The 24,103-nt window shown below is 46.1% G+C and overlaps 1 protein-coding gene across 5 annotated transcripts in view; it reads left to right on the top strand.

Moving 5' to 3' along the window:
* Positions 1-22,999, top strand: part of LOC134936441 (intercellular adhesion molecule 4-like) — a 68,346-nt gene extending 45,347 nt beyond the window's left edge. For 2 of the 5 annotated variants that reach the window (XM_063931470.1, XM_063931469.1), the window contains one exon: positions 22,290-22,999. In XM_063931470.1, coding sequence (XP_063787540.1) covers positions 22,290-22,399 — 110 coding nt within the window. In that variant the 3' untranslated portion in view covers positions 22,400-22,999. Of the gene's footprint in view, positions 1-21,630; positions 21,665-22,289 lie in introns of all 5 variants that reach the window. The other 3 variants (XR_010180493.1, XR_010180494.1, XM_063931471.1) reach the window with 3 other exon arrangements.
* Positions 23,000-24,103: the final 1,104 nt, after the last annotated feature.

Here is a 24,103-nt window from a genome sequence, read left to right as displayed (position 1 = left end):
GCTTGGACCAAACTGCATGGATCACATGGCTTATAGATGCATGTGAACAAAGCTCATTAGGTTAAAGCACAGCAAACAGTACAATTTACAGCAGAGTACAGCACAGCATACAGCAGCATGCCCCTATATACACAGTCACTATACTGCACAGCCATAATTAGTCTCAAGTATCTGAATAGACACAGCAGAGTATAATGCAGTGTGCCCTTATATACAGTCACTATTCTGCACAACCACAATTAGTCTGGAGTCTCTGGATGGACACAGCAGCGTATAGTGCAGTGTGCCCCTATAAACACTAATTATACTGCACTGCCACAATTAGTCTGGAATCTCTGGATGGACAGAGCACAGCCTAATCAACAAAGTACAGCACAGTATGCCCCTATATACTGTACAGTCACTATACTTCACAGCCACAATTAGTCTGGAATCTCTGGATGGACACAGCAGCGTATAGTGCAGTGTGCCCCTATAAACACTAATTATACTGCACAGCCACAATTAGTCTGGAATCTCTGGATGGACAGAGCACAGCCTAATCAACAAAGTACAGCACAGTATGCCCCTATATACTGTACAGTCACTATACTTCACAGCCACAATTAGTCTGGAATCTCTGGATGGACACAGCAGCGTATAGTGCAGTGTGCCCCTATAAACACAAATTATACTGCACAGCCACAATTAGTCTGGAGTCTCTGGATGGACACAGCAAAGTATAGTGCAGTGTGCCCCTATAAACACTAATTATACTGCACAGCCACAATTAGTCTGGAGTCTCTGGATGGACAAAGCAGCGTATAGTGCAGTGTGGCCATATAAACACTAATTATACTGCACAGCCACAATTAGTCTGGAGTCTCTGGATGGACAAAGCAGCGTATAGTGCAGTGTGGCCATATAAACACTAATTATACTGCACAGCCACAATTAGTCTGGAGTCTCTGGATGGACACAGCAAAGTATAGTGCAGTGTGCCCCTATAAACACTAATTATAGTCTGGAGTCTCTGGATGGACAGAGCACAGCCTAAACAGCAGAGTACAGTGCAGCGTGCCCTTATATACAGTCACTGTACTGCACAGACCACAATTAGTCTGGAATCTCTGGGTGGGCACAGCACAGCTATTTATAGCAGAGTATAGCACAGCATTCATCAGCGTGCATTGAGTGGAATGGCGCCTAGTCCCTTATATGTAATCCAAGTCCCACGAGAATCCGACGCCAGGAAGATGATGCTCGGCCTCAACGTGGGATCCGAGTCTGGCAGGAACGCTCGGGTGGACTCAGATCCCCAGTGTTCAAAGCAATCCAAACTGCTCATCTCTATATGAAAGTACAAAAAGGTCCATGTAGAAAGATTGTATAATATCTGATACATTTAGCACATGTAAAAAAAAGAAAAATTAAACAATACAAGAACATCAAAGACCATACAAACATAATGAGGGGAAGACATATGAGGAATAGACATTAGGGTGGGGGTTGGAGCGGTCCTGTTCATCATTTGAAACATAGAGGTTCTTATTGTGTATAATGTCACTATTGGTAGAGGATGTGATACAAGGCATTAGATAGTCATACGGTATCCGTTTGGGTGGTCGACCATGTTATGGTCGACAGTCATTAGGTCAACCACTATTGGTCGACATTGACATTGTCAACATGGACACATGGTCGCCACATGAAAATGGTCGCCACGTGAAAGGTCGACACATGAAAAGGTCGACATGAGTTTAAAAAAAAAAATCCTTTTGGGGAACTTTTCCATACTTTACGATCCACGTGGATTACGATTGGGAACGGTAATCTATGCCGAGCCCAGCGGTAGCAGAGCAAGGCACCTTGCCCGATGCGAGGTAATTGGGGTTCCCTGTCACTTTATGCAAAAAATTACACCAAAAAACAAACAAAAAAAAACTAATGTCGACCTTTTCATGTGTCGACCTTTCATGTGTCAACCATTTTCATGTGTCGACCTTTTGTCCATGTCGGCCATGCCAATGTCGACCAATAGTAGTCGACCTAATGACTGTCGACCATAACATGGTCGACCATTCATACCGTAACCAGTCATACATGTACTAGAGGAGTATACTCACATTTGTGAATAGCGTAATGTATTCTAGCCACAGTAGCAACCACAGTAAGTAGTGGTACCACTCTTGCTCTGTCCCCTGTTAAGACCCATTTTTTATTTATTTTATACATAGACAGGACAGTGGCTCTGGAATCAAATGTAAATCAAGGATTTTATTAAGAAACCCTGAAACTTTGGGGCATATTTACTAAGCTCCTGATTTTGACTGAGTTGGTGTTTTTTCATCAAAGTGTCATCTCGGGAATTTACTAAACTCAAATCTCAGCTGTGATGAGGGCATTCATATTTTTTTTTGAAGGCAAAGAAAAAAAATACGAATGAATACACCATCGGTCAAACACACCTGTTATTTTATACAACTCAGTAATTTACTAAAAATTTGAATTCACAATCACTGCCAGCAATAGCCAAACACTGCCGTGAACAAATACAAATCGTAAAAAAAAGCAGTTTTCAAATAGACCTGTTTTTTTTTTACCGTGAGATCCGTGCATGTTTATCAGTGGGAAGGGGTATAAAAGAGTTAAAAATCCTGAAAAAAATTACGTGGGGTCCACCCCTCCTAAGCATAACCAGCCTCGGGCTCTTTGAGCCGGTCCTGGTTGTAAAAATACGAGGAAAAAATTGTCAGCAGTTCCCCCATATTTTAACAACCAGCACCGGGCTCTGTGCCTGGTCCTGGTGCAAAAAATATGGGGGACAAAAGACGTAGGGGTCCCCCATATTTTTAACACCAGCACCGGGCTCCACTAGTCAGAGAGATAATGCCACAGCCGGGGGACACTTTTATATTGGTCCCTGCGGCCTGGCATTAAATCACCAACTAGTCACCCCTGGCCGGGGTACCCTGGAGGAGTGGGGACCCCTTAAATCAAGGGGTACCCCCCTCCAGCCACCCAAGGACCAGGGGTGAAGCCCGAGGCTGTCCCCCCCATCCAAGGGCGGTGGATGGGAGGCTGATAGCCTTTTGTGTAAAAAAAGAATATTTTTTTTGTAGCAGAACTACAGGTCTCAGCAAGACTCCCCCGCAAGCTGGTACTTGGAGAACCACAAGTACCAGCATGCGCGCGCGGGGGGGGCAAAAAAAAACAAAAACAAAACACGCACACTGTGATAGTAAAATTTTATTAAACATACATGCACACTTACATACATACATACTTACCTATGTTGACATGAAGCAGTCGGTCCTCTCCTCCAGTAGAATTCAGGGGTACCTTTAAATAAAATTATACTTACAAAGAATCTGGGGTAGATCTGTCCTCTTCTTAACAGTTATAATCCAGGGACTTGGTAAAATAAAGAAACGGAATACCCGATCCACGCAATGAAAAGGGATCCATGTTTACACATGGATCCCCTTTCCCTGACTGGTGGGAGCCCCCGTGACTGCTGTCAAAGAGGGTCCCTTCAGCCAATCAGGGAGCGCCACGGCATGGCACACTCCTGATTGGCTGTGTGCGCCTGAACTGTCAGTCAGGTGGCGCACTGTAGATACAATGTAGAGCAGAGGCGCTCCATTATATCCAATGGTGGGAACTTTGTGGTCTGCAGTAGACCGCGAGGTTAAGTGGTGCCAACCACAAGAGTGACCCCACTTAACCTTGCAGTCTTGTCCAGTAGGTCCCACTGGAAGACCCTGGCATGGAATCAGCCATATTGTAGCACCTCGTAAGCTGCTACCATTTTCCCCAGCAGGCGAATGCACTGATGAATCAATACTCTTCGTGGTCTCAAAATTTGTTTGACCATGCTCTGGATATCCTGAGCCTTTTCCACCGGCAGAAATACTCTCTGTACCTCGGTGTCCAGTATCATTCCCAGAAATGATAATCCAACTGTGATTTTGGAAAGTTAATGATCCAACCGTGCTGTTGAAGTACCGTCAGGGATAATGCTAGGTTCTGGAGTAACTTGTCCCTGGATCTCGCTTTTATGAGGAGATTGTCCAAGTATGGAATTATGTTGACTCCTTGCTTGCGAAGGAGAACCATCATCTCCGCCAGCACCTTGGTGAATATTCTCAGAGCCGTGGAGAGCCCGAACGGTAATGTTTGGAATTGGTAGTGGCAATCCTGAACCGCAAACCTCAGGTATGCTTGATGTGGCGGGTAAATGGGGATATGCAAGTAAACATCCTTGATGTCCACTGACACCAGAAATTTCTTTTCTTCCAAGCTGGAAATCATCGGTCTCAGGGACTCCATCTTGAATTTGAACCTTTTCAAATAAAGATTCAGAGATTTTAGGTTTAAAATCGGTCTGACCGAGCCATCCGGCTTCGGCACCACAAACAGGCTTGAATAAAAGCCTTGGTTCTTTTGTTCGGCAGGAACCAAGGAAATTACTTTGTCTTGACATAATTTGTGTATTGCGTTCAGCACATTTGTGCTGTCCAGAGCAGAAACTGGCAAGGCTGATTTGTAAAATCGGCATGGGGGATGGTCTTGAAATTCCAACCTGTAACCTTGGGATACTATCTGTAATATCCAAGGATCCAGATCTGAGTGAACCCAGACCTGGCTGAAAAATAGTAGCCCTGCCCCCATCCGATCGCACTCCCGCAGGGGAGCCCCCGTCATGCTGTGGTTTTAGCAGAAGTAGTTGCTGACTTCTGCTCCTGCGAGCCTGATGGTGTTGTAGGTTTTCTACCTCTTCCTCTCCCTTTTCCTGTGAAAAAAGGGGTACTCTTAGCCTTTTTGTACTTGTTGGGCCGAAAGGACTGCATAGTATGAGAATGATATACTTTTCTAGCCGGTGTAGCTGCCGATGGCAGAAATGCTGATTTGCCAGATGTAGTAGTTGATATCATGGCATCCAGCTTCTCACCAAAGAGGGCCTCACCATTGTAGGGGAGCGCCTCAATATTTCTTTTGGATTCTGCGTCAGCATTCCATTGGCGGATCCAAAGAGCCCTGCGGGCTGAAATCGCCATAGCATAGGCTCTTGAGCCCAGTAAGCCAACGTCCTTCATAGCCTCAACTAAGTAACCTGCAGAATCTTTGATATGACCTAGAATTAGAAGCGTATCATCTTGCAAGTCTCCGGTAAATACTCACCAGCCTTCTGACTCTGTTAGGGGGTGGCAGCAGTGCTGTGGGAGTGAGTAGCAGCCAGGCAAGGGCTGTGTTCAGTACCCTTCAGGAGCTAATGGTGTCCTGTCAGTGGAAGCAGAGCCATTGAACTAATTGAGAAGTTGGTTCCTACTTCCCCCCCTAAGTTCCACAAAGCAGGGAAGCTGTTGCCAGCAGCTTCCCTGTAAAAATAAGAATTTACGTACCGATAATTCTATATCTCATAGTCCGTAGTGGATGCTGGGAACTCCGAAAGGACCATGGGGAATAGCGGCTCCGCAGGAGACTGGGCACAAAAGTAAAAGCTTTAGGACTACCTGGTGTGCACTGGCTCCTCCCCCTATGACCCTCCTCCAAGCCTCAGTTAGGATACTGTGCCCGGACGAGCGTACACAATAAGGAAGGATTTTGAATCCTGGGTAAGACTCATACCAGCCACACCAATCACACCGTACAACCTGTGATCTGAACCCAGTTAACAGCATGATAACAGAGGAGCCTCTGAAAAGATGGCTCACAACAATAATAACCCGATTTTTGTAACAATAACTATGTACAAGTATTGCAGACAATCCGCACTTGGGATGGGCGCCCAGCATCCACTACGGACTATGAGAAATAGAATTATCGGTAAGTAAATTCTTATTTTCTCTGACGTCCTAGTGGATGCTGGGAACTCCGAAAGGACCATGGGGATTATACCAAAGCTCCCAAACGGGCGGGAGAGTGCGGATGACTCTGCAGCACCGAATGAGAGAACTCCAGGTCCTCCTCAGCCAGGGTATCAAATTTGTAGAATTTAGCAAACGTGTTTGCCCCTGACCAAGTAGCTGCTCGGCAAAGTTGTAAAGCCGAGACCCCTCGGGCAGCCGCCCAAGATGAGCCCACTTTCCTTGTGGAATGGGCTTTTACAGATTTTGGCTGTGGCAGGCCTGCCACAGAATGTGCAAGCTGAATTGTACTACAAATCCAACGAGCAATAGTCTGCTTAGAAGCAGGAGCACCCAGCTTGTTGGGTGCATACAGGATAAACAGCGAGTCAGATTTTCTGACTCCAGCCGTCCTGGAAACATATATTTTCAGGGCCCTGACTACGTCCAGCAACTTGGAGTCCTCCAAGTCCCTAGTAGCCGCAGGTACCACAATAGGCTGGTTTAAGTGAAACGCTGAAACCACCTTAGGGAGAAATTGAGGACGAGTCCTCAATTCTGCCCTGTCCGTATGAAAAATTAGGTAAGGGCTTTTATAGGATAAAGCCGCCAATTCTGAGACACGCCTGGCTGAAGCCAGGGCTAACAGCATTACCACTTTCCATGTGAGATATTTTAAGTCCACAGTGGTGAGTGGTTTAAACCAATGTGATTTTAGGAACCCCAAAACTACATTGAGATCCCAAGGTGCCACTGGAGGCACAAAAGGAGGCTGTATATGCAGTACCCCCTTGACAAACGTCTGAACTTCAGGAACTGAAGCTAGTTCTTTCTGGAAGAAAATCGACAGGGCCGAAATTTGAACCTTAATGGACCCTAATTTTAGGCCCATAGACAGTCCTGTTTGCAGGAAATGTAGGAAACGACCCAGTTGAAATTCCTCTGTAGGGGCCTTCCTGGCCTCACACCACGCAACATATTTACGCCAAACACGGTGATAATGTTGCACGGTTACATCCTTCCTGGCTTTGATCAGGGTAGGGATGACTTCATCCGGAATGCCTTTTTCCTTCAGGATCCGGCGTTCAACCGCCATGCCGTCAAACGCAGCCGCGGTAAGTCTTGGAACAGACAGGGTCCCTGCTGGAGCAGGTCCTTTCTTAGAGGTAGAGGCCACGGGTCCTCCGTGAGCATCTCTTGAAGTTCCGGGTACCAAGTCCTTCTTGGCCAATCCGGAGCCACGATTATAGTCCTTACTCCTCTCCTTCTTATGATTCTCAGTACCTTGGGTATGAGAGGCAGAGGAGGGAACACATACACTGACTGGTACACCCACGGTGTTACCAGAGCGTCCACAGCTATTGCCTGAGGGTCCCTTGACCTGGCGCAATATCTGTCTAGTTTTTTGTTGAGGCGGGACGCCATCATGTCCACCTTTGGTATTTACCAACGGTTCACAATCATGTGGAAGACTTCTGGGTGAAGTCCCCACTCCCCCGGGTGGAGGTCGTGTCTGCTGAGGAAGTCTGCTTCCCAGTTGTCCACTCCCGGAATGAACACTGCTGACAGTGCTATCACATGATTTTCCGCCCAGCGAAGAATCCTTGCAACTTCTGCCATTGCCCTCCTGCTTCTTGTGCCGCCCTGTCTGTTTACGTGGGCGACTGCCGTGATGTTGTCCGACTGGATCAACACCGGCTGACCCTGAAGCAGAGGCCTTGCTTGACTTAGGGCATTGTAAATGGCCCTTAGTTCCAGGATATTTATGTGAAATGACGTTTCCATGCTTGACCACAAGCCCTGGAAATTTCTTCCCTGTGTGACTGCTCCCCAGCCTCTCAGGCTGGCATCCGTGGTCACCAGGACCCAGTCCTGAATGCCGAATCTGCGGCCCTCTAGAAGATGAGCACTCTGCAACCACCACAGGAGAGACACCCTTGTCCTTGGAGACAGGGTTATCCGCTGATGCATCTGAAGATGCGATCCGGACCATTTGTCCAGCAGATCCCACTGAAAAGTTCTTGCGTGGAATCTGCCGAATGGAATCGTTTCGTAAGAAGCCACCATTTTTCCCAGGACCCTTGTGCATTGATGCACTGACACTTGGCCTGGTTTTAGGAGGTTCCTGACTAGCTCGGATAACTCCCTGGCTTTCTCCTCCGGGAGAAACACCTTTTTCTGGACTGTGTCCAGAATCATCCCTAGGAACAGCAGACGTGTCGTCGGAATCAGCTGCGATTTTGGAATATTTAGAATCCACCCGTGCTGTCGTAGTACTACTTGAGATAGTGCTACTCCGACCTCTAACTGTTCCCTGGACCTTGCCCTTATCAGGAGATCGTCCAAGTAAGGGATAATTAAGACGCCTTTTCTTCGAAGAAGAATCATCATTTCGGCCATTACCTTGGTAAAGACCCGGGGTGCCGTGGACAATCCAAACGGCAGCGTCTGAAACTGATAGTGACAGTTCTGTACCACAAACCTGAGGTACCCTTGGTGAGAAGGGCAAATTGGGACATGGAGGTAAGCATCCTTGATGTCCAGAGACACCATATAGTCCCCTTCTTCCAGGTTCGCTATCACTGCTCTGAGTGACTCCATCTTGAATTTGAACCTTTGTATGTAAGTGTTCAAGGATTTCAGATTTAAAATAGGTCTCACCGAGCCGTCCGGCTTCGGTACCACAAACAGCGTGGAATAATACCCCTTTCCCTGTTGTAGGAGGGGTACCTTGATTATCACCTGCTGGGAATACAGCTTGTGAATGGCTTCCAATACCGCCTCCCTGTCGGAGGGAGACGTTGGCAAAGCAGACTTCAGGAACCGGCGAGGGGGAGACGTCTCGAATTCCAATTTGTACCCCTGAGATACTACCTGCAGGATCCAGGGGTCCACTTGCGAGTGAGCCCACTGCGCGCTGAAATTCTTGAGACGACCCCCCACCGTACCTGAGTCCGCTTGTAAGGCCCCAGCGTCATGCTGAGGACTTGGCAGAAGCGGGGGAGGGCTTCTGTTCCTGGGAAGAGGCTGCCTGCTGCAGTCTTTTTCCCCTTCCTCTGCCCCGGGGCAGATATGAGTGGCCTTTTGCCCGCTTGCCCTTATGGGGACGAAAGGACTGAGCCTGAAAAGACGGTGTCTTTTTCTGCTGAGAGGTGACCTGGGGTAAAAAGGTGGATTTCCCAGCCGTTGCCGTGGCCACCAGATCCGATAGACCGACCCCAAATAACTCCTCCCCTTTATACGGCAATACTTCCATATGCCGTTTGGAATCCGCATCACCTGACCACTGTCGCGTCCATAACCCTCTTCTGGCAGAAATGGACAGCGCACTTACTCTTGATGCCAGAGTGCAAATATCCCTCTGTGCATCTCGCATATATAGAAATGCATCCTTTAAATGCTCTATAGTCAATAATATACTGTCCCTGTCCAGGGTATCAATATTTTCAGTCAGGGAATCCGACCAAGCCACCCCAGCACTGCACATCCAGGCTGAGGCGATTGCTGGTCGCAGTATAACACCAGTATGTGTGTATATACTTTTTAGGATATTTTCCAGCTTCCTATCAGCTGGCTCCTTGAGGGCGGCCGTATCAGGAGACGGTAACGCCACTTGTTTTGATAAGCGTGTGAGCGCCTTATCTACCCTAGGGGGTGTTTCCCAACGCGCCCTAACCTCTGGCGGGAAAGGGTATAATGCCAATAATTTTTTAGAAATTAGCAGTTTTTTATCGGGGGAAACCCACGCTTCATCACACACCTCATTTAATTCATCTGATTCAGGAAAAACTACGGGTAGTTTTTTCACACCCCACATAATACCCTTTTTTGTGGTACTTGTAGTATCAGAAATGTTCAAAGCCTCCTTCATTGCCGTGATCATGTAACGTGTGGCCCTACTGGAAAATACGTTTGTTTCCTCACCGTCGACACTGGAGTCAGTGTCCGTGTCTGGGTCTGTGTCGACCATCTGAGGTAACGGGCGCTTTAGAGCCCCTGACGGTGTTTGAGACGCCTGGACAGGTAATAACTGATTTGCCGGCTGTCTCATGTCGTCAACAGTCTTTTGTAAAGTGTTGACGCTATCACGTAATTCCTTCCATAAGACCATCCAGTCAGGTGTCGACTCCCTAGGGGGTGACATCACTATTACAGGCAATTGCTCCGCCTCCATACCATTTTCCTCCTCATACATGTCGACACAACGTACCGACACACAGCACACACACAGGGAATGCTCTGATAGAGGACAGGACCCCACTAGCCCTTTGGGGAGACAGAGGGAGAGTTTGCCAGCACACACCCTTATATAGCTGCTATATTGATTTATCTGCCAAATTAGTGCCCCCCCTCTCTTGTTTTACCCTGTTTCTGTAGTGCAGGACTGCAGGGGAGAGTCAGGGAGACGTCCTTCCAGCGGAGCTGTGAGGGAAAATGGCGCTTGTGTGCTGAGGAGATAGGCTCCGCCCCCTTCTCGGCGGCCTTTCTCCCGCTTTTTTAAGGAAAAACTGGCAGGGGTTAAATGCATCCATATAGCCCAGGAGCTATATGTGATGTATTTTTCGCCATCTAAGGTGTTTTTATTGCGTCTCAGGGCGCCCCCCCCCCCCAGCGCCCTGCACCCTCAGTGACCGGAGTGTGAAGTGTGCTGAGAGCAATGGCGCACAGCTGCAGTGCTGTGCGCTACCTTATTGAAGACAGGACGTCTTCTGCCGCCGATTTCCCGGACCTCTTCTGTCTTCTGGCTCTGTAAGGGGGCCGGCGGCGCGGCTCTGGGACCCATCCATGGCTGGGCCTGTGATCGTCCCTCTGGAGCTAATGTCCAGTAGCCTAAGAAGCCCAATCCACTCTGCACGCAGGTGAGTTCGCTTCTTCTCCCCTTAGTCCCTTGGTGCAGTGAACCTGTTGCCAGCAGGACTCACTGAAAATAAAAAACCTATACTTAAACTTTTTCACTAAGCAGCTCAGGAGAGCCACCTAGTGTGCACCCTTCTCGTTCGGGCACAAAAATCTAACTGAGGCTTGGAGGAGGGTCATAGGGGGAGGAGCCAGTGCACACCAGGTAGTCCTAAAGCTTTTACTTTTGTGCCCAGTCTCCTGCGGAGCCGCTATTCCCCATGGTCCTTTCGGAGTTCCCAGCATCCACTAGGACGTCAGAGAAATAAAAAACCTAACAAAGTCTTTTCCAGCAAAGCTCTGTAGAGCTCCACTGATGTGCATCCAGTCTCCCGGGCACATTTTCTAAACTGAGGTCTGGAGGAGGGGCATAGAGGGAGGAGCCAGTTCACACTGTTAAAAAGTCTTAAAGTGCCGAAGGCTCCTGTGGAACCATCTATACCCCATGGTACTAAAATGGACCCCAGCATCCTCTAGGACGTAAGAGAAAAGGGATTAGTCAATCTTGATGGGAATGCAGGGTTACCCCATAAAGGTATATTGTAAGATGTTACTGAGTGTTTCTTATGTAAGCGTTTATTCACTTTGAGCCAGGCACCATATATATCTCTAAACAAACTATTATCTAATATACATGACGGAATATTTTTAGCCTCAGATTGCAGCAAAGCTCCAGGTGAGTAAGGAGAGAATAAAATCACATCCAGATCATAATCCGTAGAGGTGGATCACTCCAGCAACCAATCACTAATATAGCTAAAAATAATATCTATGGTATACATAAGAAAGTCAGGTATTCGTAGTCCACCTCGAAGGTGAGACAAAGTCAGATTAGGAAATTCTATAGAAATTTAGTCCATAATTTACGTAGATGAAGTGTGTCAGGTGGGGAAATAGACACTGGCAACAGCTGCATAATGGAAAAGACCTTTGGGAAGCAGGGCCTTCTTAACAGCAGTGTAGGCCCCTGGGCACAGCAATGGACTGGGGCCCCTACCCATCCTCCAGCGGTAGGGGTGGGGGTGCTATCAGCGGCAACTTTGATGTCATTCGGGCGGTAGGGTATGTTCTATCTTCCACTCAGCATGTAGGACCTGGAGAAATAATTTCTGCTAATTACTCCTTTACTGCACAGATGGGGTGGGAGGCAGAACATTAAACTGCAGAAGGCGGCATTGGGTTCAATGAAGGGGCCCTGATACATGACTTCCATGGTGGTAGGGGGTGTTTAATACGTAGGGGAGGGGTTGATAGTGGAGTGGGATTAATAATCATTTTCTGGTGAGAGGTCAGCTTGCTTGACTGCAGATATCTCAAGTTCCTGACAATAGATTTCTTATCTTTCAAAGGTATAAGGAACTAGAGAGTCCCACCTTTCAGGAGGTACTGGGTACTTGGGTTTCAGAGTTGAGGAGCCAGAGCAATCCACCAACGAAAATATAGACTAGGTGCCAGTATTCACCAAAAGGGGAGAGACCAAGCTTTTGGAGTATGTCCTCAGAAAAACTCTAAGTCAGACAGAACCCAAGATATCTGTCAGGGAAGAGTAATTAACAGGTTTGGGTGGGGATCACTGTTTTGAAGTCGGATATCTCCGGTTCCCCAGGGACGATTTTCAAAAATCTGGTACCCCTGGAAAGAGGGGACCCTCAGCTATCAGCCTAGGGCCCTTATATTCCTGGGGCCCTTGGGCAAGTGCCCATTGAGCCCATACGAAAAAGACAGCCCTGTTGGGAAGATTACACTTTTAGAACCTCTGCCTTACCAAGGAGTGACAGAGGATTTGACCATGTCGACATTATGACCCTGTCAGCCTTTTGACTGTCGACCATATGGTGTCGACCTAATGACTGTCTATCTTTTGATTGTCTAACTTCTATACCACACCCAAGCCTTAGCCATTTTAAGGGATGCTATTGTCTTAGATACTTCCTCTAGTGCAATAGGTTAAATCAAGGAATCAGCAAGATCAGTGGAAATTTGTGGACACACAATATGAGACCATATGTCAGTGTTATCATTGTGTGACACCAAGGGCGGATTGGTATGGAAAATCAGCCCGGGAAATTTATGGAAGCAGCCCTAATAGGGGCGTGGATTGATGAAGGGGGGGTTCTGTTGAGGGGATGGGATCTCCTCATAGGCAGCACAAGAGGTATAACATACCGTGTAGCCATGGCAGGATCACTGGATAGAAGATTCGCTATAATGCAGAGATGGAATAACAGAATGAAAGGAGACAATGCAGTGTACTGAGTGCGGTGGGCTGCCAGTCATGTGGGGAGTGGTGCCATGTGACAACACACAAAACAAGAGAGAGGGGGAAGGGGGTGGGGGGGGGGGGGTTGGGTGCTAAATGACTGCCTTGCCCCAAGTGCCAAAAATCCTAATTTCTGCCCTGCTTTAGTTTCCTGATAGAATATTATATGACGTGGTTGAGGGGTCCCTCATATAGACTGAGCAGGAGTCCGATAATTTAGATTGTAAGGTGAGGTAGTTATGATTTAACTTTTTATTTAAATCAGAAACATAGGATTTGCAAAAATGTTTAGTGAGTCGCTGATAAACAAGTGTATTCTTTAAGAGTGCGATGTAAAGCTCTCCATACATCCACTAATTGCAAGCATTTTGCAAATTCAGGGATACCAAGCTTTGGAAGAGGAGGGGGATTATGAAGTATGCGGGACTTGTCTAAATGAGGATGGGAGACTAAGTTAAATTGTTCACATACCTGTAGAACTAGGGAGGAGGAGTAAAGTGGTAACAAAATGGCTAGGAGTTTTTAAAAAAAGGTCTTCTCATAAGTACTTGAGCGTAGATAATGCACAGGGTAAAGGGGCGATAATGCAGTAGGACAGAGGCAATAACAAAGCTACCATCCGGATATGCTGGTATCGAGACATCTTCTATCGGTATGGAGCGTATAACTAAGATAACCACTAGAGATGAGCGGGTTCGGTTCGTTGAGATCCGATCCCCCCAGAACTTCACCTATTTTACACGGTTCCGAGGCAGCCTCGGATCTTCCCGCCTTGCTCGGTTAACCCGACCGAGGATGAACGTCATCATCCCGCTGTCGGATTCTTGTGAGATTCGTATTCCATATCAAGAGCCGCGCGTCGCTGCCATTTTCACTCGTGCATTGGATATTGAACGGTGAGGACGTGGCTACGTTCTCTGCCTGAAAAGCTCCATATCTGTGTTCAGTGTACTGCAAATATCTGTGCTCAGTGTGCTGCAAATATCTACGTTCTCTGCCTGAAAAGCTCCATATCTGTGCTCAGTGTGCTGCAAATATCTATGTTCTCTGCCTGAAAAGCTCCATATCTGTGCTCAGTGTGCTGCAAATATCTATGTTCTCTGCCTGAAAAGCTCCATATCTGTGATCAGTGTGCTGCAAATATCTGTGCTCAGTGTGCTGCATTGTGGGGACCACCAGTATATAATTATAGTAGTACAGTACAGTAGGCCATTGCTGTATCTTTCAGGACCGTGTCAGACTCAGTTCTAGACAGTATCCTGATCATCAGTGCTCAATATCTGCTGCATTGTTGTGTGACCAGTATATACTATATATATTATATATAGTAGTACAGTGCAGCATTTTGGTGACCACCAGTATAGTAGTACAGTACAGTAGTCCATTGCTGTATCTTGCAGCTCCGTGTCACTTCAAGTATCCATATGTGTGCTGCATTGTTGTGAGCAGTATATATAGTAGTACAGTGCAGCATTTTGATGACCACCAGTATATAGTAGTACAGTACAGTAGTCCATTGCTGTATCTTGCAGCTCCGTTTCATTGCAAGTATCCATATCTGTGCTGCATTGTTGTGAGCAGTATATATAGTAGTACAGTGCAGCATTTTGGTGACCACTAATATAGTAGTACAGTACAGTAGTCCATTGCTGTATCTTGCAGCTCCGTGTCACTTCAAGTATCCATATATGTGCTGCATTGTTGTGAGCAGTATATATAGTAGTACAGTGCAGCATTTTGGTGACCACTAGTATAGTAGTACAGTACAGTAGGCCATTACTGTATCTTGTAGCTCCGTGCCACTTCAAGTATCCATATCTGTGCTGCATTGTTTTGAGCAGTATATATAGTAGTACAGTGCAGCATTTTGGTGACCAACAGTATATAATAGTACAGTACAGTAGTCCATTGCTCTATCTTGCAGCTCCGTGTCACTTCAAGTATCCATATCTGTGCTGCATTGTTGTGAGCAGTATATATAGTAGTACAGTGCAGCATTTTGGTGACCAACAGTATATAATAGTACAGTACAGTAGTCCATTGCTGTATCTTGCAGCTCCATGTCACTTCAAGTATCCATATCTGTGCTGCATTGTTGTGAGCAGTATATATAGTAGTACAGTGCAGCATTTTGGTGACCACCAGTATATAGTAGTACAGTACAGTAGTCCATTGCTGTATCTTGCAGCTCCGTGTCACTGCAAGTATCCATATCTGTGCTGCATTGTTGTAAGCAGTTTATATAGTAGTAGAGTGCAGCAGTTTGGTGACCACCAGTATATAGTAGTACAGTACAGTTGTCCATTGCTGTATCTTGCAGCTCTGTGTCACTGCAAGTATCCATGTCTGTGCTGCATTGTTGTAAGCAGTATATATAGTAGTAGATTGCAGCATTTTGGTGACCACCAGTATAGTAGTACAGTACAGTTGTCCATTGCTGTATATTGCAGCTCCGTGTCACTTCAAGTATCCATATCTGTGCTGCATTGTTGTAAGCAGTATATATAGTAGTACAGTGCAGCATTTTGGTGACCAACAGTATATAGTTGTACAGTACAGTAGGCCATTGCTCTATCTTGCAGCTCCGTGTCACTGCAAGTATCCATATCTGTGCTGCATTGTTGTGAGCAGTATATATAGTAGTACAGTGCAGCATTGTTGTGACCAACAGTATATAGTTGTACAGTACAGTAGGCCATTGCTGTATCTTGCAGCTCCGTGTCACTGCAAGTATCCATATCTGTGCTGCATTGTGGTGACCAACAGTATATAGTTGTACAGTACAGTAGTACAGTGCTCAGTGTCAGTGCCGGATTTGTGGTGACCAGTATACTACAGTACAATAGTCCAGTGCTGTTCTTGCTGCTCAGTGTCAGCTCTCCGTAGTATCATCAGTGCTCAGTAAAATCAGTGCTCAGTATAATCAGTGCGCTGTTAGACGTGCGCCCGTTTTCCGCCATTAGTGCATTGGGATTTAGACAATTGATGAAGTTATTGTGTCCCCGGTAAAAAATCCCATCTACATTCCTCTTCACTAGGCAGGCGATAGCGAGATTTTACCAATTAATATCAGTGATTTATAATTAATTATTAATTACAGTGATCTTGCCAAATGAGTCCAGTGATTTTGTCATTTTCTTCCAGTGATTTGGACCAATAATACCATTGATTAGAACGAATAATTCCTGTGATTTTGTCATTTCCTTCCAGTGATTTGGACCAATAATGCCTTTGATTAGAACGAATAATTCCTGTGATATTGAGGTTTTTGTGTCACTTAGCTTAGCCATCCAGCGACCACAGTGCACCTCTTTTTCTCTTTTCTTTGCATCATGTGCCGTTTGGGGCCAATTTTTTTAAAGTGCCATCCTGTCTGACACTGCAGTGCCACTCCTAGATGGGCCAGGTGTTTATGTCGGCCACTTGAGTCGCTTAGCTTAGTCATCCAGCGACCTTAGTGCAAATTTTAGGACAAAAAATAATATTGTGAGGTGTGAGGTGTTCAGAATAGACTGGAAATTAGTGGAAATTATGGTTATTGAGGTTAATAATACTATAGGATCAAAATTACCCCCAAATTCTATGATTTAAGCTGTTTTTGAGGGCTTTTTGAAAAAAAAACACCCGAATACAAAACACAACCGAATCCGACAAAATTTTTTAAGGGAGGTTGTACCAAAATGCGTCCGAATCCAAAGCACGGCTGCGGAACCAAATCCAAAACCAAAACCCAAAAAAATTCTGGTGCACATCTCTAATAACCACTACCCTGGCTTTTGACATATAAGGGGCTGAGGCAATCAATTTCCAATTTAACATCTGGAGCTTTACTATTTCTGGAGGCAATTAGTGCGTTTCTTGTAAAAATAAAATTCAATTTAGTTTCTGTCTACTCAGATACAGGAGAAGCTTTCCTCGTTTGGCTGGGGAATAAACCCACATATATTAAGGGATCCAATTTTAACATCAGACATTTCTCTGCAGAGGTCTAGAATACAGTAAAGCCTATATAAATAACATTATAGAATATGTGCATAGTGGAGATAGGACAGGACACAATCACCAGGAGGGGACCACGGACAAGGGAGGATAACAATATACGTGGTACGATCCACGTACCAGAAGCCAAATATGGCAAAGCGAGACTTCCGTAGAAAATAGAACAATTGTCATAAAGCATACGGTAAACCAAATATAAATGAACTGAAGCAAGTCTCCGCTTCCGGCCTAAAGTTTAGGGCAAGCCTCGGGCAAGATAACAAAAATATTGAATAAACACATTTGTATACAGCTGCATAGCATGAAATATACATTAATCAAGCAAAAACCGACAAAATGGTAACCAACTTTAAAGAAGGCTACAATGCAGAAATTGGAAAATGGTGTATAACAGTGCAATCCAAGTGGTGTGTAACAGGGACCTTAGGAAACAAAGAGGGGATACACTCGTTGATATAGAAATGAAATCAAAACAGTCTCCTGTGCATGGCAGTATGAGTAGTCGGCAATGACTATCAAAACTATAATTAGGCAGCAGGTTGCGAACAATCAGATATGTTGTCAGAGTAAGCTCAATCCAGTTCTTGAAGATATGCTTGTGTTTCAGCAGGATCAGTAAAGTCAACATATTTATCACCTACAAATATACATAGCCTAGTAGGGAATATCAATGCAAATTTTCTCTTTTCCATGACCAAGCAGGAGCAAATAGGGGAGAACTCTTTTCAAGCCATAGTAAGCTCAACAGAAAAGTCTTGGATTAAACAGAGCTTCTTCCCTTCCCATAGAATATCTTGCGGTTTCCTGGAGGCTTTCCAAAATGCTACTTTGTGTAGGTAGTTCAAGCACAGAAATAGTTACTCTAGGGCATTGGACTGAGGGTTTGGGCACTGGGACCACATGATGGACACGTTCCACAACTAAATCTTTTCATTCAGCTTCTAGTTCTGGTAATTGTGGTAATGTCACTTTGACAAATATATCCAGTGCTGGCCCTTTAAACATCTTCGGATGACCTACTAAACATATATTATTTATCCGTGAGCGATTCTCAAAATCATCGAGTTTATTCCATAGCTGGTGGTTCTCCCATTTTAATTTAACAAAATTACATTGAGCGTCCGCCATTACGTGACATACAGCCCCCTTCCTGTTCTCAGCATCAGTAACTCTGCCAGATAAACGGTGGAGCTGCTGTGTTATATCAGACACAGCCTGTGAGAGTAAAGGGCCCAAGGTCATTTTTATAGCCTCCATCAGGGGCGTCGGAATGGGGGGGGGCAAGGGGGCAGATTGCCCCCTGCAAAGATGAGATAGGTGCTTATCAGCTATAGCAGTCAGGTGAAATACCGCTGCCGGCAGTCAGGTGAAATACCGCTGCCGGCTGCCGCACTTTACAGCCGATGTGCGGCAGCAGCTCCTCCTGCTTTCTCATTACTGACACTGTGTCACAGCCAGTCACAGGTCCCGAACTCCTCCATGGTGCCACTGCCACCTCCTCCCACACAGTGGCTCCACCCCATGCCACAGTGGCTCCACTCTATCTTTTCAGTAGCTCCGCCTGGAAACTCCCCTGCACCTACGGAAGATGTAGCAGGAGAGGGGACACCAAGCCTGGCCTGGACTGCTCTGCCCCAGCCCTACCTGCCCTAGCCGGCTCATGGTGGTATTGCCGTGATTTGCGGATATTTAGGGGGCGGCAGAGGCGTAACTCTGGGAGGCAATGGAGTCATCTGCCTCCGGGCTCCTGCTCTGAAGGGAGCATCTCTCCTCCCATTCTGTGACACCATTGAATTAAGTTAATTGATAGCTGCCGCTATCTCTTCAGTGGCTAACTTCCTCACTGGTCCCTGCACCTTACATATCACACCCTTTTTATTATTCTGTAGATACACATTTTACAAGTGTCATACCCAGGATTAGAAATCATAACCTATTACACTGGAAGTAGACACCTTACTAATGAAGCTACAGTATTTGCTCCTGTATAGAAAATATAAGAATTCTAACTATATGAAGTTACATCTCTGACAAATACACGTAATGTCATATAGCTAGAATTCTCATGCTTCCTGTACAGGAGCGAAACGCTCCATCAGTAATGTGTCTGCTTTCAGAGTAACAGGTCAAGGGTTCTAATCCTGGGTATAACTGCTAAGAAATGTGTAATAAAAAAAAAAAAAAAGACAATGAAATGTATACACAGTATATACATTTTTAATACACAGTATATACTTTTTTTTCATTTTTTTACATAAATATACACTTTACACAGCATATACTTTTTTTTCAGAACACTCCACACACACACACACACACACACACACACACACACACACACACACACACACACACACACACAGATAGAGAATTGATGATAATAAATATATATATATATATATATATATACACACACACACACACATTCATGTATTTATCTAAATATAGGGGGGGCACCAATATTTATCTTAACTCCGGGCGACTGGGACGAACTTATGCCACTGGGGGGCGGAGCATATTTCCATGAGTGGCCACCCCCACAAGAGACCTGTGCTGTACTGCAGTGAGGTAGTGTCTCTCTCTCCCAGTCCCTCCCTCTCTCTCTCTCTCTCCCCACTCTGCAAAGGATGCAGAGCAGGCTCACCCTGCTGCTCTACATGAATGTTGCTGCTGGTGCGCCAGTCATGCAGAGGCACCAGCAGCTGTGTGGATATGGTGTGCCAGCTAAGCACTTTATTGGGCTCCTCCCCAGCAATCACAGACAGTACAGTGGTCAAGCTTCAGCAACCCCCTCCAGCAAGACTGCGGTAAGCTCCGCCCCCATACACCACTGCAGCTCCTCCTATTGCTGCTGCGTCCGCATATGCCTTGCTCCTTTGCGGGCGCCATGAAGCCCCCAGAGTCCCACAGCTGCGGTCGCCATCGCATAAGCTCTCCTTGTCCCAAGTAAGTCAACCAATAATACAAGGCAGCCGTGGGCAGAGGCATGTAGCACTGGGGCTCTGCAGCACTACAGGTCACCAGGCTGGTATAGAGCACAGGGACGCAAGTAGCCATGTTAGCTTACCCACTGAGACTCTGGGAGTAACGTGTTCTGTCACTATCCCCCCCCATGTTGTCACTCTTTCACCCCCCCCCCGTGTTCAGTCACTATTTCACCCCCCTTATGTTCTATCCCAGCCATTATGTAACCCACCTTCTCTGTGTTCTGTCACTATTTCTCCACCCTCTGTGTTCGGTCATTGTTTCACCCGCCATCGTGTTCTGTCACTATTTCACCCCTACTTGTGTTCTATTCCAGCCATTGTGTAACACCCCCCCTCTGTATTGTGTCACTATTCCCCCCCCGTGTTCTGCCACTATGTCACCACCCATGTTGTCACTATTTACCCCCCCCCCCGTGTTCTGTCAGTGTTTCACCCCCGTGTTCTGTCACTATTTTACCCCCCTTGTGTTCTATCCCAGCCATTGTGCAACCGCCCCTCCACTATGTTCTATCACCATTTCTCCCCTCCTCTGTGTTCTGTTTCCATTTCTCCCCCCTCTATGTCTGTGTTCTGTCACTGTTTCACCCCGCCCCCCTGTATTCTGTTACTGTTTCACACCACCGTCTGTGTTTTGTCCCAGCCAATGGGTCATCCCCCCCTTTCAGAAATATGGTAAGGCACAAACATTTAGTTTGCAGCGGGGCGCCGTACACCCTAACACCGGCCCTGCTGACACTGTCTCTCTGTCCCCCTCCCCACACTTTCTTCTCTTTGACACTGTCTCCCTCACCCTCTTTCTGACACGTCTCTCTCCCTGGCACGTTCTCTTTTTCTCTCTCTCTGTGACACTTTCTGTCCCTCTCTCCCTGATGCTGTGTAAATCTCTCTCCCTCTCTTTGACACTGTCTTTATCTTCCTCTCACTCCCTAACACTGTCTCTCTCCCTGACACTGTTTTTCACTCTCTCTCTGGCACTCTCTCTCGCTCTTTCCCTTACACTATCTCTCTCATCTTTCTCTATCTGACACCCTCGCTCTCTCACTCTTCTCTTTTGCTTATTCCCTAATTTTCCATGAAACCCTCTTTCCTCTCTCTTTCCCCTGAGACCCACTTTGTATCTCTCACTCTCTCCTGCTCTCCCTAAGGGGCATTATAGTAACAACAGCAGCGGGCAGAGGAGGGCCTTTCAAAAATGTTCAACAAAGTTCTAGTTACGTCCCTGCTTCACACCGTCCTGCATCAGCCACCTTGTCACTGCCTATCCTCGTCTACCTCCCCCCTCCCTCCCACGACCACCAAATTTTTGCCGGGTTACTGCCTGAGGCCTGGGAGCCTGCAGGAACCCTTGCAGAACCACTGCCTGGCGGAGAGACAATGCAGCCTCCTCACGGACACCTCCAGGTACTGTAACTGCTCTCCTGGGCACCTCACATTCTGCTGCTGATGATATACCTCTCGCTCTCTCTCTTTTCATCTGTCTCTACATGCCTCCATGTAGCTCTCTCTCTCTCTATCCCTCTCTCTCCATTTTTGTTATGAGGTACAACACAGGAGCGGCGACATTTAGCAATTTAGGGGCGCCAAACGGAAATTATATCTTGCCCCCCCACCCTGACTTAAAAACGTTCTGACACCTCTGGCGTCAATTATATCTCCATAGGTAACAGGAGAGACAAGGGAACTGCATACCTGTGGTAAGGCTTTCTCTTCTTGCTCTGAAACAACATTTTTGTTAGCTGGGGAGTAAGCTGTGGGATTTGCTCTGGCTGCCATATTGGGATCTGCCCTGCGTTTCTATTGGCGCAGTATTTGCGGGCATGCTGGAGCTCCCTAAGCTAGAAATTACTCCATGTAATGCCGCTGTGCCTAGTCGCAGGGGGCCCATGACTGAGAAGCCAGAAAACAGCCTTTAAAAGGGTTAGTTGTGCAGGGCACGGTGCAGCGTGCAGGTGGAGCTAAGCTGCTCTGTCAATGCAGCTGGAACTGGAAGTCACACCTATCAGTATATTTTTGGATTGTGGGAGGAAACTGGAGTGCTCGGAGGAAACTCATGCAAGTACGGGAAGAATATACAAACTCTACACAGTTAGGGCCATGGTTGGAATCAAACCCATTACCTCAAGAATGCCACTGCCAGTTGCAGTGAAAGCAGTTAAATAATGAAAGTCTGATATAAAGGGGTTATAGTAGGAATAAATAGACAAGAACAAATAAAGTAGTTGATATGACAAGACGGGTAACTGTTTTTATTACTGTCACCATGATTTTGACATCAAACTTTTCTTATGCAAAATCTGACTCTTGATCATTTATTTCCAGAATCTGGACCTAACTCATCAGGAAACAACAGGGGAGAGCAGATGGATCCTATTTTCACCAAAATCTTGGCTGTGTTGATAACTTCAAGTTTGTTTTATTATGTGTATTAATTGTGTACTGCACTAATCATTGATCCCCATCCCCCAAAAAATAAATAAATAAATAAATTAGAACTCATAAAAATATAAGAGAAAAGGAACAGCAATCTTCCACAATTTAAAATATCAGAAAGTGAACGTCCCAAAAATCTGGTATGCGGTTAAAATCCTGACGGTCACAATACCGATGCCGTATTTTCAACAGGGGTACTATCCGTTGCCGGAATACTGCAGAGGTAGGTGATTCTTCCTTTGTGGGTGTCCACAACACCCATAGAGGGAGAATAGAACCTGTGGTGAGCGAAGCTACTAACCGTGCCCGCATCGAGCCCGCAAGGGGCCTCGATGCACTTGCCCTGCTGCCAACATTCTGGTGCCTTGGATGCCGATGTCGCCGTACGCCAGGATCCCATACCGATCCCAAAAATCCACAAACAGTTCAGCACACCATCTCTAAGGATGTCTGAAAAAAATCTCTGAATACTCATCACCCTTATCAGCACTACAATTACTATAGTTTGCCTTGTTAAAGCTCACTGGATAATACTGTATATGGCATGCTAGGGGAGCCAGTATCTTTTAAGCAATATAAAAATATATTGTTTACCTCCACACCATACTTGCTGACTTCTGTTTTTCTACTCTCCGGGAGAATCCCAAAGAAGAGATGCAAGTGACCACTTCACGGTATCTTCTCGTCACAGCAAAATGGCGTGAATCGTGGGTCCATGAGGATAGGACAAGCTGAAATTATGTAATTATCATTGAATTGGCCCTGCCCCCTCTCTATGGACTCATGATTTCAGGTATTACTCTCCCCATCCTGCCCATCTCACTAGAAAATGGGTGGAATGCAAGGATTCATTTAGTCCTCCAAGGATCCAGGAGACTACACAAACATTTCTTTATGATAGTTTCCTAATGCAATATGCTGCAGTTGAAAAAGGTTAGACTGCAGTCATTTAAGCTGCTGTGAAATCACTGGTCCCACCCATGTGCATGATGAGATGGTAAGAGGGTAGAGTAGATCGTTGTCTAATTCTGTGGCAATTCCCACCTCTGTTTAAAGCTTCAAGTAGCTGCATTTTACAGTGGAGGTGGAGATACATGTAATGTCCCCTCCCCCACTGTTAAAAGACACGATTCATGGTATTTTACCATGGGGGGCTGGTCTATGATGACTCAATTCAATGTGAATCGTGTCATTCTTTCTCCTGGCTGCCCACTTTAGTCAGGAAGTGGGTGGTAGTGGAAGATTAGTCAACTCTGCTCGTAGCCCAGGAGAGGCCCAAATCCAAGACTTTCCCAGACTTTCCAGGTGTGTTTTCAAGTATACTATAAACATTTTGGTTATTTATGGGTAGATTTATTAAACCTTGTTAAGACGACAAGTGATGGTATTATCCATACTAACTAATTAGCTTCTAGCTATTATTTTATAGAATGTATTATAAAAATGATAGGTAGTACTTCCCTTAACTAGGGCCCTCATTCCGAGTTGTTCGCTCGCAAGCTGCTTTTAGCAGATTTACTCACGCTAAGCCGCCGCCTACTGGGAGTGAATCTTAGCTTCTTAAAATTGCGAACGACGTATTCGCAATATTGCGATTACACCTCTCTTAGCAGTTTCTGAGTAGCTCCAGACTTACTCGGCATCTGCGATCAGTTCAGTGCTTGTCGTTCCTGGTTTGACGTCACAAACACACCCAGCGTTCG

Source organism: Pseudophryne corroboree, chromosome 6 (genome assembly GCF_028390025.1).
Source record: "Pseudophryne corroboree isolate aPseCor3 chromosome 6, aPseCor3.hap2, whole genome shotgun sequence".
Taxonomy (NCBI): Eukaryota; Metazoa; Chordata; class Amphibia; order Anura; family Myobatrachidae; genus Pseudophryne; species Pseudophryne corroboree.
The sequence above is the reverse complement of the archived record's forward strand: the minus strand, read 5'-3'. Positions and strand labels throughout refer to the sequence as shown.